The sequence below is a fragment of the Propithecus coquereli genome, unplaced genomic scaffold (genome assembly GCF_000956105.1).
Source record: "Propithecus coquereli isolate 6110/MARCELLA unplaced genomic scaffold, Pcoq_1.0 Scaffold376, whole genome shotgun sequence".
Lineage (NCBI taxonomy): Eukaryota > Metazoa > Chordata > Mammalia > Primates > Indriidae > Propithecus > Propithecus coquereli.
In genome coordinates, this window is record NW_012149463.1 from 1,397,935 (window position 1) to 1,414,303 (window position 16,369).

A 16,369-nucleotide genomic window follows, 5' to 3' on the forward strand; every position below is an offset into this window, starting at 1 on the left:
ATCACAACTCCAGTGCTTACCAGATTTTCTTGTTTACTAAACAATCTTATGTGTGTTAAGGTGATTGAACATGTTAGTTTGTTTTCTGCCAACCCATCCTTGTGAGAGTCTCAAATCATTATAAAAGTCACTAGATAACTGTGTGGTGCTGATACATTTAGATAACTTTTTTAAACAAAATATTTTAAACATTTAAATAGGATAAGACAAAACAGACCATGTCCATGTAAAAATCAAGAGCATAAGAAAAGAAAAGCCAGCACCCTCCTTGATCTTTGATTTAGCAGCTTTGCCAAAGCTTCCCTCATCTGAACAGTAGTGTGAATGAATCTCAGGGGACACCATTTTGGTAGCATTTAAGCATTGTACTGTTTTTTGTGCCCAGCATGGAAGATGGATTATGTATGCTTTATTTTTAGGATGCTTCTTTATTGCCACAGAGCTGTCAGACTGAATTAAGGTAGTCTAGTTCCAGGAATTCTGTATGTCAAGGCTGCTTAGATGACAAACTGCAGGCACCCCACAAACTTCCATTTAAATTCATTGTAGATCCCAAGTTGCTCACTGTTTTCCGACTTGTATTGCCTCTTCTTATTATAAAGTAGGAGAAATATATTGTGTATTTTTTCACTCTCTTTTCAAGTCCATGCAAGCAGCACTGTGAGTTCTGGGTAATGGTGCAGTTGCCAAAGCAGAGGGATGGCAGCTTTGCATTTATATTGTTTCCGGCTCTCAGGTAAGGACAGAGTTATTTTGCAGGGATTGCAAATGACCCTGAGAATAACCCAGACACCCTTACAACTGGAAACATACTGGCTTCCGAATCTTAGAAATCTTTGACATATCTGCAAACTTTCTTAAAATATTTATTTGGGAGTGTATAATCATGTTTTGTTTTACAAAAGTTGGATTGAAAGCATATTGTGTTTTTTATTAGAAAAACCCTAAGGATGTTTCTTTACCAATGAGATTGAGCTGGTCAGCTTAATACATTCATTCATCAGCGAACGAAAGTTTACCAAGCCTGGCTCTAAGCAGCGCTCTGTTCCAGCATCCCCTTGTTTGCTCACCACATACCTTCCTAGACAGATGGGGAACCAGGCAACCTGTGCTGCTGTGCTTCTGGAATTTGTCCCTCAATCCCGCCACATGGCTGGGATAAAAGGGACAATGAATGATTGTCACAGTACTGGCAGTATAAAAGATGCATGTGCCTTAACTCCACAGAATCTATTCCCTTCTACAGGATCACATTTATCTTTTCTTCTTTTAACAAATATTTATTGAGCACTTGCTATGTGCCAGCCACTCTTCTAGTCATTGGGGCTGCATCAGTGGGCAAAATAATCAAGAATTCCTGCCCTTGTGGAGCTGACACTAGTGGGCCATGTGGGAGTTCAGTGGGTGGGAGGAAATCCTGCTGTCACTGATTTTAGGAATCGCTCAGCACCTCCCTGAGCTCAAAGCCATGACCTCGTCATTGGCACTGAATCTGCTGCTGTCTTTGGGTTGGTGTAAGGACCACACAGGTGCTGTCCGGCTAGACGGCCCTTTCTATCTCAGTTCATGGGAAAATATTGCAGTTTCAGTACAATTCTGTTGCAATCAGTGCAATTCCATGGCATTTACTTTTCCGTGCAAGGCACTACCCTAGGTACTAGGACAAAACAGTGCAGCCTTTAATTCAAATAGCTTTGTAGTTAAGGGTGTTAAGGGTGTGTAGCCTCCCTCAGTTTGAAGCCTGATTCTGCCACTTGCTAACTTCATGACCTGGGGAAAGTTACTTTGTACCTTGTTTTTTCATTAGTATAACAGGGATAATGATAATAAAAATAATGATGACAACAGTACTTACTTTAGAGTTATCTTGAAAATTGAGTTGCTTTGTATAAAATATTTAGAACAGTGCCTAACAGGTAGTAACAACTTTAAATGTTACCTTTTATTTTCAATCAATTTCTCAGTTGATTTAGTTCTTTGTCATATGTTCCTTTAGATTTTCTTAGTGTGTTTATCTAGATTGATGTTTACGTGAACTAAATAAATGGGCACCTAAAATGTTCATTTAAAGAAAGTCTTTGGAGTCTACAGTGGATAAAAACGATCTCTCTTATTTGTGGAATGCTAAATACTTTACATTCATTATCTCATTAAATTTCACAACAGCCCCATACATCGGATACTCTCGTTAAGATTTCCTGAGGGAAAAACTGAGGGTCAAAGAATAACATCTGGCCCCTGAAGGCCCACAGGTAGTGTGCAGCAGGGCTGGGATACAGACCTGGGTGCAGAGGCCATCAAAGCCCCCTTCTTCAGAGCTGTGCCTTGCTGCCTCCTGCCATCTCTTCACGTCGTTGTTGGCCTCCAATGATTGCAGCCTGGGGTTTTCCCAGCTAAACATACAACCAGATTGCAACCTGCTTTTCCCACTGCCTTGTGGTCTGATTCCTGATGTAGCCATGATGCCTTCACTGTTCTCCTTCTCATGACAGTGATCTGGGGTCAGAGCGAGAGAGGCAGCAGTGTGTTTGACATTCCTGTTTTCATCATCTCAGTGTCTCATAGAGTTATGGATACGTGGGAATGGACAGTTGAGCAAACACTGGACAGAATAACAGCATGGAACCCTCTTCATATCCCTGGCTCTATTTCTCAAGTTTTTTTCTAATCCTTCTCAATGCATTTAGTGTGAGGACGTTGAAATCACCGTTTACTAGGATGTCACACCAAGCACATTTTTATTCAGGGTCCATCTACCATTCCTTAGAACCTAAGGGCTATACATGAGCTTGGGGAATTCTGAAAAATTTGTTCATTTGTTCATCAAAATTTTTGAGTGCTTGTTTCAGTCTAGACACTGCATGAATAGGTAGAGATCCGAAGAAGACTAAGAAATAGTCCCTGTTCGCCAGAGTTCTCTACTTGGAAAGCAAGAGACAGCTAAGCAAACCCACCTTACCAAAAGGGTATGATAAAAACCTCAATGAAGATATTTTTAGGAGGCCCTGCAGGCACAGGGAGGGAAAATTTAGCCTAGAATATGTGTGTAGGGAGGTGGATGGTGAAATTATAAAGATTTTTGGAAGAGATAATGCCAGAACTGGTTTTTAAAAGTCACTGTGGGTGGACTGCAAGATGGGGTGGGGGTAGAAAGGGTAGAGAGAATAGATGTACGAAAAATGCCTGAAAGCAGAGTGTGCTCAGGAAAGTACAAATAGTTCTGAGAAGCAAGAGATTACAGTTTGAGGGGATGAAATGAGTTTAGCTGTGCTGAGTGGAGAGCAAGTATGGTTTATGTCATGTAAGGAGCATGGACTTCATCTTGCAGATAATGCAGAATCACTGAAGGGTTTGAAGAAGGGGAGTGATGTAATGGACTTCGCATTGTCAGAAGGTCACTCTGGTCAGGAATTCATGGCTCCTTTAACTGTGTTAATAAACACCAAATCACCCAGGACTGGGTCACCCTGATGTGACCAAGACCTTGTCTGCAAAATGTGATTGTTTGTGGAGCCTGGCACGGTGACTACATCATCACCACCCTTTGAAGTCAAATTTGATTCCTATTTTTGTAAGTGGAACATTGAAACAGGAAGAGCCTGGGAGTTTCCATTTATGTAGTGGAAATCCAAGGCGGACCTAGAAAGCAGAAGTTCCTGCTGATTAGTCAAAGGTTCAGAACAAAGAAGGACACTTTGTTTTTAAATGAGAACTGCTGATTTAGATAGTTTAAGCGGTTTGTGATAGAGAAAGTCACGAGGCATTCTCCTTTCCTGCTTCCTCCTACCTTCACACCCGGCTAACTCTTGAGGAAATACAGGCATTATTTTAACTCAGTTCGATTTAGAGAAAACAAGCTATGAAATGAAAAAGAGTTATATAAGTAAATGAATACATTTATTTTTTTGTTTGAAAGAATATATTCTAAATCACCCAGAAATCTATTTCCTTTTTTATTATTTCATCTTATTTTTAATTGACAAATAATAATTGTATATATTTATGGGGTATGATGTGATGTTTTGATATATGTTTACAATGTGGAATGATTAGATCAGGCAAATGAACAAATCCATCATATCAGATACTTATCATTTTTTTGTGGTGAAAACATTATAAATATACTCTTAGCAATTTTGAAATATATAAAATACATAGGATGATTATTTAGTCACTATTCTGTGTAATTGATCACTAAATCTTATTCCTTCTAACTGAAACTTTGTACCCTTTGATCAACCTTTTGCCATCCAACCCCTTCCCCCAACCTGTGGGAGCCATCATTCTACTCTCTGCTTCTGAGTTCAACTTTTTCAGATTACACATATAAGTGAGATCATGTGATATTTGTCTTTCTGTGTCTGGCCTATTTCACTTAACATAATGTCCTCCAGGTTCATCCACTTTGCTACAAATGGCAGGATTTCCCCCCTTTTAATAGTCTTCCATTGTGTAAATGCACCACATTTTCATTATCTGTTCATATGACGATGGATACCTAGGTTAATTCCGTGTCTTAGCCATTGTGAATGGTGCCGCAATGAACATGGGATTTCAGCTATCACTTTGGCATACTAATTACAATTCTTTTTGGAGATATACCCAGAAGTGGGATTACCAGATAGTATGGTAATTCTATTTTTAGTTTTCTGAGGAAACTTTATATTGTTTTCCATAATGGCTATATTGATTTACATTCCCACCAACAGTGCTATGGGTTCCCTTTTCTCCACACCCTTGCCAACACTTGTTATCTTTTTGATAATAACCTTTCTAACAGGTTATTTACAGGTTTCTACCTCTAACAGGTATGAGGTGGTATCTCATTGTGGTTTTGTTGTGCAAAATCTATTTCTAAGACAAGTCCCTATATCCTGCCTCTTCAGCCCTGCCCCATTAAAAATCATAAAAACTTACATAAGTTTTCTTTTTTAAGGTTTTCTTTCAATGCATCGTTGACAGTTGCAATGAAGCCCAACAGAATTGGTTTTCTATAACAAAGATGCACCTCCTGTTTAGACTAGTCTTTGTTTTCCTTAATGGGTTTTGTAGAATTGTTTTTAATGAAGGGCTCTGAGTTGGACTGTCACTTCCTTTTTGTCTTGTTCACAAGGAGTCTTGGAACATGGCCCATGCAATAGAAAGAACTTCGATTTCAGAGCTCAGGATGTTTTTTCTTATTTTTTCTCAGTGACAAATGCATACAGACATTCACAACTCCACCCAGCATGCTTAGCATTCACCTGTAGTTCAACAGAACCAGTCAGCCAGTGTTCCAAGTGAAGGGCATTTAACAAATCTAGACAAAGGAGACTGTGTATAGCATTCATTCTTAGTGAATTTTCATGTTCATCTTCTCAGAAGAATGTCTTCTTGTGCTTTTGAATAAAAAACGACTTGGGAGAACATCAAAATTAAAGAGAAATATTCAGATTACAGAAAAAAGCATTACTGGCAAGTCTCATTTTTTAGGACAGCTATATAACCTTTAATTCACATGAACACCCACATATCTTTTAAAACCTGCTTTCTCGCCATTCTGACAGAATTTTATCTCTTCACTGTTAAGATTTCTCTAGAGAGTACAGTACTGCATCATTTTGACAAACCTGAAATGCGAAGAGATGAATGCCCCTCATCTCTGAAACACTTCAGGGTAAGTTGCTCTAACCAGTTTCCTGTTTTCAGAGGCTATTTTTCTGTCATCCCTTCAGATCTATCAAAGTTCATTTAATTCTTTTAAAAGCCATATTTTATAAAAAGTGAAGTTCTCCTCACGGTAGTACTTATTGCTCTGAGATCTGGAGTCATGCTGGCTGCTATTATTATCTGCGAGGGCCGCAGGCTCATACGTAGCAAGAAGACCTGGACTTAGAAATGAACCACAGCCTTCCAAGACCCAGGCTGAGTATTATTGCTCACCTGCTTTCTTCTTTTTCTCTTGGAAGCCCCTTTCTTGAGGTGCCCTGATTTCTGCCAGGGCAGGAAAGAATGTCTTTATGTGATAGTCAGCATTCAAAATATTTTGCTGAGGGGAAATGGATATGGAGAAAAATCCAGGATATTCATTGAAAACCAATTCTTTTTATCAGCTGAAAACTCCCTTATGCAGTTTGAGAATACCTTGTTTATTACTAGTGTAGAAAATGTATCATTCTCCCAAAATTTGATGATCTAAAGTAGAAAAATGGTAACGTAAATACAGTATGCTCATAAACTAGATTAGAGGTTAATATAACTGCCTGCAGGCTAAAAAAAAATGGCCCATAACCTGTTTTTATTCTGTGACCTAAAAATGGTTTCTACAATTTTAAATTGTTGAAAAAAAACAAAAGATTAATGATATTACTATAACACTTGAAAATCATAAGAAATTCAAATTTTGGTGTCCATGGTAAAAGTTATTGAAATAGTTATAACCCATTGTTTATCTATTGTCTGTGACTGCTTTCATGCCACAACACAGTTGAGCAGTTGCGTAGGTGAATAGTTGCAATGGAGATCATCTAGCCCTCGAAGCCTGAAATGTTTACTCTCTGCCCTTTATAAAGTTTGCTGACCGCTGGACAAGATTATTGCATCACAATTAAAGTGGTACCATTTAAAATATTTAATTGTAAGAGAAATGCTTACAATATTTAGTGAAATATTTATGACAAACTGTGTATACAAGAAGATCCCAAATAGTTCTTTTCTTTGTATAATTTTTGCCTCTTTCCCCTCATAGAAATGTAAGCTCCGTAAAAGCAAAAAAAATTGACATTCATTTATATATTTAGTTTTAGGTTTTGGAACAGTGCTTAGCATGTAGTAGATGCTCAAGGAACAATCAAGGTCAGTTAAGACTGATGAAGTATATGATTGTATAATGCATATATATGATAATAGTCATATAGAAACCTTTCTGGGGCATGTGTGTATGTTCAGCAGCAAGTTGAGAATTTTAAATGCATGATCTCATTTAATCCTAACAAAGACTGGGCAGCTACATTATTGCCCTCATATTACAGAAGAGGAAAGGAAGGTTTAGAGCTAAGTTACATAGCTTGTCTAGCATTACAAAGCTAAGAAGTAACATGGTCAGAATTCAAAAGGTCCGTTGGGTTTCAGAGTCTTAGCTCTAACCATAAGCTATATTCTTTTTTTTTTTTTAATTTCTAAAAGCAATTTACATATTCAGGTGAGAAAGAAAGGGATAGGAAAATACTGGAGGTAAATATACAAATAACAGAACGAATTACTGGGATATGAGATTATAGATGATTTTTGTTTTCTTGGCTATATATTTTTGTTTTTCCACATTTCATAAAATGGGTGGATTTACTTTTAATTATTTTTCCAATAAGAAACAAATGTTTCTAAAGGGGTGGGGGTGGGGGAAACAGCCCAGCAGGTTTAAATTGTTTATGTAGATCACTTCCTTGTTCCTCTGCAGGCCTTGAATTGCTGGGGAAACTGCCATCCGTCTGTCCATCTGTGTATTGATTTGTGTTGTTAAAGTTCAGTATTAAATTTCAAGTCTCTGTAAAATACTTCCCAGCCCTGAGCATGCAAGTGCTATTTGTGTATGTAAAACTTTGGTCCAAAGACACTGATAGATAGAGCTTCTTGGTGTTTATGTTTAGATGTCTCAAATACACATGTTTTTGAAAGCTGTGTTGTATTTTCTGTTCGTCTTCAATTACAATGATCCAGCCCTGTCTACCACGCATGATGGATTGCTTTTACCTGAATTTTATTATTTTTTTAAATTGACATAGGATTTGGCATATACACACTTAAAATGATCTCATATCTAAGAAGATAATTAGGTCCCAGCAGCCCCAAATCATTTAGTAAAATAAAAAGAAATGAGAGAGATAATGTTACAAATGAAGTTCTTTAGTTATGGCTCATGTTTCTTTTTCTGTTTTTTTCTTAATTGCGTGGCTTATTTCCACAATCCAAAGGACTTTTTATATGCCCTGGCCTAAATTGCAAGGCTAAAGGGAGAAAGGTTTTTCTTTTGAACAAAATTGGAATGCAAGTGATTAGAATGATTAAGTGACTGTTATTAAAATTATTGAGGTTAGTATAACACCAGATTCAAGAGTGTTAGAGAAGAGGATGGTTTCCTGTATCAAAGGCTGGAGATAAGAATTCTACAACAAGGCAAGCAAGCAAGGTGCCAAAATAAAAAGTTTCCTGTGAACAATGAATAAAGTTATAGATTGAGAACATCTGAGGCTATTTAAAAGGGGTTTTAAAAATTCCTGTGACATGTCTAAACATTCCAGCCATAATTTCAGAGGCCTGTGTTGTTCAGGCCTGTTAAGAATGAGTTAAGGGGGCTTTTTCAGATCTTTGTAATTTAGTCATTTTTTTTCAAGAGCATCATTCTGATTTTTGGGTTATAAGCAAAGTTTCTCATCACCATCTCTTTGTGACTTTATTTGGCAGAAATGGGGGTTTGGGAGTGATGCTATTGGTTTTAAACTTGAAGTGTTGTTTAATGCGCACCCTGATCATGGTCTTCCTTGTTTATGATGACTTCACTGGGACTCATCGTTCTCAACACAGTTTAGCAATGAAAGAAATTGCCTTTCTAAACTGTCAAGAGTGAGACAAAAACAATTTGAATGACAGCTTTTTCAAAAAATCATCTATGCAACATGCAGTTGAAGAACTGACATTTGCTTAAGTACACTTTGTAAGGTTATGTGTGAATAAATGATCCATTATCAAGAGCACTCTTGTGCTTGTACGGTTTCTATTAGAAAAGGAAAAAAAAAACCCTCTTGCTTCTTTTTTCCTTCTTTGGAGATTATAGTGATTGGTGTGAACCATACAATTTCACTTTCAAATTTGCGACTTCTAAAAATTCTTTTTCTTCCTGACATCATAATGTGGCCTCAGAAAATCAGACAGTTGTTATTACAAATAGAGAGCAGCTCCACTCAGACATTGAATAGACAATTATAAATGTCTGGATTCTTTCCCTTTTTGTGGTGGCTGCTTTTAGATGTGGAATAAAACCGCATTAACCAGAGGACGTTGTTATTGGTGGTTAGTAGCCTATTCTCGCCACATCTATAAAGTATCTTGTTTAAAAAACTTTTTTCATTGTCTAACAATAACTTTCTGCTTTATAAGACTTTTAACAGGAAGCATTGAGGTATGAAAGTATTAAAACTTCAGAAGACAAAGGGGCCATAAAATATCATCCAATCAAACTCTGGTGAGAGAGTCAGGCTGTGAAAGAGTGAATAACCTGCCCAAGGCACACACCTAGTCAACAGCGTGCTGAAAGAGTGTTTGTTTTTCTGATTCTGTAGATGGCCGCCCATGTCCCATCATCCTCTGGGATGCATCTTTATCTCCAGCAAGTAATGACACCCATTCTTCTGTTAAGCTTACCTGGGGAACTTATCAGCAGTTGCTGAAACAGAAGTGCTGGCAAAATGGCCGAGTACCCAAACCTGAGTGGGGTTGTACTGAAATACATCACCACGAGTGGTCCAAGATGGCACTCTTTGATTTTTTGTTACAGGTAAGTTCATCACATCAAGTAAATGGTTATCTAAGACTGACACTGAGTTCTATTAGCCTGACACTAAGGAATTTTCAGCGCCTGGAGTTTTTCTGAAGCCCTAGTTTAAGTTCTATAATGCTGTATTTGGTTAAATGTAGTATCCACATTAAAACATTTTATCTTGAACTCCTGGCCTCAAGCAATCCTCCTGCCTCACCCTCTCAAAGTTCTGAGATTAGAGGCAGGAGCCACTGTGCCCTTCTTACATTTTATGTTCTTTTGGGAAATAATAATAAATGTCTTTCAGCATTTTTATTAGTTCCTAAAGAAGTAATTTGCTGGTCATCCTACAATAGTCATACTGATCAGAGCTACAATTTATTGAGCTATAGGGGATCATCTTAATCCATTCAGGAGGAGAGAAACTGAGGCTTGGCGAGGTTAAGTATCTACAGCTGAAACCTAGACCTGGGACACCCTGGCATCCGTTGATGGTAAAAGTTCGTCTTTTTATCATTCCGCACTGTGTTTTGCCTTGGCCATATAGCTTATAGACACCATTTCCCTTATTTTCTTTCCAATAATTTATTGCAAATTTTTTTCATTAAGATTCAACATTAGATGAAATTGATATTGACCATTTACATAATTGATCCCTGATTTTATAAGTTTTTTATAATTCTTTTCTCTTTTTAATGAAGATCTCATGTCTCTCTCTGCTCCCTCATTCTAATTACTGCCTTTCTCTTCCCCCATTTTAGAAAAACTAGTTTTCTATTGTTGTATTGTTAACTAGTATCTTGGGGAAATTTAGGACTGCCTTAGGACATTTGCAAAACATTTTCCTTTGGTTAGTTCCTTTTTTTGTGTGTGTGACTAGGAGGAAGAAACTGGAGAGGGACAAAAATATAGGAAGAAAACCAGTTTAGTACAGAGTCACATTCTAGGGAACAGGAACTTTGATGAAGGAGGAAGGATCTCTGGTGTCAGTGGCGCAGAACCACCAGGGAGGACTGGGCTGAGAGTGAGCTATTTATTAATAGTTTGGCCAGGAGGCAGTCCACAGTCACCAAATACTGCCTCCTTAAAGAGTGTCAAAGAATCTAGCTATGAGGCTCAAGCTGACTTTAAGTATTGTATATGCATTATCTCATTCCATTTAACTAACATACTGTCTCTGTGAGGTAGGCATCCTTCATTTTACAGTAGGAAAACCAAGGCATAGGGAGGTTATTATCAAGAATTATGAAGAGTCTGAGATTTTACTTTACTTGGAAGCTAACAAGTCCGTCTGCCACAGACTGATAGGTGATAGCAGAAGACACAAGACTCCCAGGTCAGAGACAAATGACTTCGGTACTCAAGATTAGCAGGCAGCATGAGCTTTATGGATCCTTGCCCTTCAAGTTCCATTGGGGTGATACAGAGTGGCCCTAGTGAATGCTTCAGATAGTGTGTTTGTGTCATTGCTGAGTAACCCTACGCTTAGGATACCCCCAATCTTATAAGAGGCTGCTAGAAAACCTGCCTGACATTTGCCTTGGAAGAATATATTATCTTTATTGTCTTTGTCAGGAGATAAATCTATCTTCCATCTCAGAGGGAGACACTCTCTGTATTGTCCAAAGCTGTTTTCTATACTAATGTCCTTAAAAATAAGTGCAGAACAAAACCTAATAATATAAGATGTGCAGACATTCCATGAAGAATTGTCTCTTGACAATTATCTAATTTGTTCAGTGTTACACAGTAACACTAATAAGTTCCTAAATAGAAATACCTACAAATCTGGCTAACTGTGGATTCCATATTCTTAGCCATTGTTGTATAACAACTTCCAAATTATCCTTGGGTTAATGAAACAAGTAGGTATGATAAAATTTAATAGTCATAAAGTGGAGAATGAATGAAGAAGGTACCTAGGGTTAAGTAGGTGAAGGTACTCACCGTGAGATCAGGTGTTTGTGAAATGGTTGGCATACATGCTGGAGTCCCTGAGAACGATGACTAGAGGGATGATGGAAAGGAAATCTATGAATCTGGTAGTGAAATCTATGAGAAAGGAATGACCTTGAGGCTTGAAGCTGATGGACGTTAAGAGCTAGCCTATAATGAATAGAGGGCAAACTCTTAAGTTCTCTAATGACATACATATGTTTTAATTCTGGAACTCTCAGCTAAATCCCTTCCTACCCTACTGTCTTCATCATTCTCCTTTCTACTGAGGGAAGCTCCAACTGTCACTCAACAAAGATATATTTATGCAGCAACTGCTGTGTAATATACTGCAGAAAACAACCACAAGGGTAGCAAAGTAGCGTAAGATGATTATCCCTACCGCCCTACTTCTAGTCGTTTGTTTCTTTTTTTACCTACTTAGTTGGGAAAGTAGAGTGTATGAAACAAAAGATAGATCCATGTAAGAATGGGTGGCTGAAATAATATTAACACAAGTTCTAATTATTGTGAAGTCAAAAGAGGGAGAGCACCTTGCCATAAAGTAGCTTGTGAAGGAGGAAGAGTTTGAGTAGAATTGCAGGCTGCCAATGATAGGGTGGCTAAGAGTATGAGGAAGAATAAGGGGTTGGTGATGTTGCTATGACCTTGAGCGCATCCTAAATACACCATTTGAAGCAGAGTTCGTTTAGGGGAGTAGTGATGCTTCCTGACTCTGAGAGGTATCATGGAATATAGAGGAAGAGAGCTGTTTCCCCAAGGATATGTTTTTTATTTTGTAACTTTCTACTGTTCCTTACCCTGGCTGAGCAGCAAAAAAATTCCAGCTGAGCCGCATTCTCCTTCTGAGCAGCTTTCATCATTATTGTGCACTTTGTCTGTGGTCTTGAGGACACATCTGGGCACGTGAAATCACTATTAGGAGTTTTTGACAAAGGTAAATATTTCAAATCTTTAAAACAATAATATTAACAATCTACCATTCATAGAACACTTGCCTGTGCCAGGCACTATTTAAGCACTTTGATATTAAGCACTAAGATATCAGCTTATTTAATATTCCTAGCAACTCTTAGAAGTCAGTACTATTATTATTCCTATTTTAGAGATGAGGAAACCAGGGCATAGAGAAATTAAGTAACTCGGCCAGGGTCACACAGCTCATTTGCAATAAAGACTGGAGTCAAACTCAGGAGTTCTAGCTCATATAAGAGTCAAACTTCTAAGCAATGTTGTCTCCTATCCTTTATATGGGGGAATGGGAATCCAATTTTCTAAGTCAAAACGTGGAAGTAATCTAGGTGCTTCTGTGATATTTATTCCACATCCATACTGAGACCAAATCCTTGATTTCTCTTACTTCCATCTTTTAGATATAGTTTGTTGCTCCTGTGTTCATTCAGGCTTTGTCATTTCTCACCTGGATGACTCCCTCGAGTCCACTCAAACTATATAAGCCAAGATCACTTTTGGCTTGGGATAGTGAGCAGCAGACTACCTATACTTCTGCAGGGACTGGTTCTATTGGTAGGGCAGTTTTTGTGGTCTACTCTGCTACTTCCTCTGCCTGGAGTGGGAGGGTCTTCCTCCTTCTCGATAGTTCAGAAGGCTGAGATGTCTGCAAGATTTTACGAGGACTTGATTGGAGCTCCTGATTTTGACTCTGGCTAAAAGAGAAATCTAAAAGTGAGAAGTTAATCTGATTGTTAGAAGGCAATTTGATTAGTATTTACAAAAGTATATCGAATGATATATACAAGGATTTTTTTTTAAAGTCAGAATATATGCCTCGTTTAAATGGTGTTAAGGAATGTATTGGATTAATTTTGTGAACAATCTTAGAGAAGTTATGCCTGAAGCAACCTAAAACCACTTGCTCTAAGATGCCAGAGCAAGGGCGAGGGAATACAGAACCCAGTTGTTAATTTTCTATACACAGCATTCTTTTTGTTTCACCCAGTTAACAAATCTACATTCACAAAGGCTATGCCATTTTATAAGGTCTGTAAAATGTGATAGAGATACAAGTGATCTTTTATCCTTGAAGCGTGGGGGCTTAAACTGCCTAGACAGAAATTCACCTCCATTAGGACGACAAAGAGAAGTATTCTAAAGAGTGCTTGAGTTTCTAAGATTTGGTCAAATTTCTCTCAAAAGATTATACAAAATAAATATAAAATAATAGGAGCAAATTTAGGGTATAGAAAACTTGCTTTTTGACCCAAGAGACATTATAGTGTAATAGTAGGAGCTGAGACTTCGGAGGCAGCCTGATAAATTTGAATCCCACCTCTGCTGCTAGTAATTTTTTAACCTTGAGAAGTTGCTTAAACCTCTCTCTGCCTTGGTTTCATCATCTGTAAAACAGGAATAATAATGGTGCATAGATAGAGAGCTATTGAGAAGATTAAATATTTTCATATTAAAAAAGCATTTAGAATAATGCCTGATATATAGTAGGTGCTCAATAAGTATTATTAATTAAACAATTGATCATTCAGAAATAAGAGTAGAGGTAAATAAGAAAGAATTAAATAAACTATTTTACAATTATTTTTATTTATTAAATCATAGGTAATTATCAAATACTTTCTCTTTTTATACTCTTATAGACTTTCATACTTACATTATAGGTCTTAGCCTATTAAGTTCTAATTATTTTTGACTAATGTGTCTTCTTCAAGAAACTATAAATTTCACAAGGGCAAGTCCCAGTCTCATTCAACTTTATAACCTTTCTATTAGCAGTAGAGTGTCTGGAAATGTCACAGTTATTCAGGGCATTTTTTTTGATCAAAGAAAACTACCTAGTTACATTAAAATATTGAATCCAAATTGTCAAAATAAAAATGTTAAAAGTGTAATCGCAATACATATATACTTAGTTTTGTTAAAGGAAGAGAATTAGAAGTTTAGAAAATCAAAGAATCAAATGAATAGAAAATATTTAACATTTTACTGTTTGATCAAATCCTTCATGCACTCACATTTTCTAAGAATAACTGTTTATTCAATGAGAAATTAATGGGTGTTTGCATAAAGGGGACCAACAAAGATGTGTCTTGGGAGATATCTGCTACCACTGTCAACAAAAGAAGTTACACATATTTCTCTCCACTTGAATTTAACAGACTTTTTTGAGTTTTTATCTGTTCCAGACACTGAGCAGATTTAGTGCTGGTGATATAAAGATGAATGAGACTGTCTCCCTGACTTCAAGAGTTACGCTATCTGGTAGAAGAGACAGGTAAACATAGCAGAATATATCAGGTCAAAATTGAATTAAGTTTAAAATCCTGTAGGAAGAAATAAAGTGCTGTTAATTCTTATTGGAGGTTGGAGAATGTGGACAGAGAATGTAACATACAATCTAGAACAGAAGAACCTGCAAAAAGTAGGTGAGTACAAGGCACAGGAAGACAGTTTAAGAGAGAGGGATCTTAGCGGAGGGCTGAAGGTGTGAAAAAGTTCATTGAGTGGGAGAAATGATAGTTACAGAAACTTCCTGTTCCCTGAAGCTGGTTTTCTCTCAGACGGCTGTGACTAATAAACTTATGTTCATAAATTCAACCAGCAACAGCAATATGAATTGGTATGCCTTGCCCCTTAGAATTGTCGCTTTTCAATGAACTCTCCCTCCCTAACTCTCAGCTGGTTTCTAAAGAATTACTTCCTAAATCTAATGAATTAGATTAAGAGGTGTTCATCTTTGCCCTACTCCTGCTTTTGATTCTGTGCATTTTTTTCCCCCACCAAATGGTGTGATAAAAGTAAAAGTAAAATTTCCAATCAACTATCATCTAAACAAGAGGGAACTTATTACTGTTCACTAAAAGATATTTGTTTCTGCAGGAACATTCTATGTGCTTGGCAAAGAAAGGTTCCAAATTTGGCCCCCTTGATCACTTACGAGGGTCACCCAAGCATCCCCTCTTTTTCCCCCACTGCTCGTTGATGCTCAAGGGTCTTGCCCTCAGCTTTCAGAGGCCAGTGAGGAAGAAAGTCACAGGCAGGTGTTCTGACAGGAAAAGGCAGAGTGCTGCAGGGTCTGGGACATTGGGCTTTCAAATAGTTTGGGTTGGTTTTATTGTTTTGCAGAATAAGAATACTGCCAATCTAAATTACCTCTAGCCATGGTAAGTCCAAGGAAGCAAATGAAATCGTTTCTTATTTATTTGCTAGCGAATAATGAGGGATGTTGTAGTTGGATACTGTCTTGGCTTCAAGTAGCAAAGAAAATCTGGGATTACTTTTGGAAGTATTGGTTAGCACGCTGAATTGGCTGGGATCTAGGGAGCAGATTGCCAAGGTCCAGAGGCTTTAGAGAACAATATATTTCTGCTTTTTACTGTTTGTGGAGGCATCTTCCCAATTTCTTTTTATGGAGAGAAACAGAGTGGCTTACTTGGTTACAATGGGTCACTTACTAAGGTAAAGGATATAAGGAGTGTGTAATTTTAGGCGTTAAAAATGTCAAACTCCAAATTGTTGCAAGTATGGACATGCTGGGCACTGCAATGTATTGTGGCTAATAGAACCTTAATTGTATAAAACTAAGTTTGTCCTTTGTCATAAATGAAATTCAAAAGTCTAACTCTGAAATAGCTTCTACTATGCATATTTTCATAATTTGTCACTAAGAGAAATTATTTTAGTATTGATGATGCTACTTAAGATAATTAATGATGCTACTTAATAACATAATGACATTATCTTACTTAAAGAAGCCTCAGAAGATTTTCCAAATTTTCTTGCAACACTACAATTTTATTCCTCTGAATAGTGCTTGCAATAAGTGAGCAAGTTAGCCAGAAAACTTAGTATTTATTGGGCACCTACTATGTGTTTATTGCTTTATACGTTTAGGTGTGTAGAGACAGAGGAAGTGATTTAAAGAAGTAC

At 37.3% G+C, this 16,369-nt stretch overlaps 1 protein-coding gene across 1 annotated transcript in view; it reads left to right on the forward strand.

Moving 5' to 3' along the window:
* The window catches only part of FAM198B (family with sequence similarity 198, member B), a 49,445-nt gene that overhangs the window by 7,993 nt on the left and 25,083 nt on the right, over positions 1 to 16,369 (forward strand). Inside the window, exon 3 of the mRNA XM_012651914.1 lies at positions 9,315 to 9,529. Coding sequence (XP_012507368.1) covers positions 9,315 to 9,529 — 215 coding nt within the window. The remainder of the gene's footprint in view (positions 1 to 9,314; positions 9,530 to 16,369) is intronic.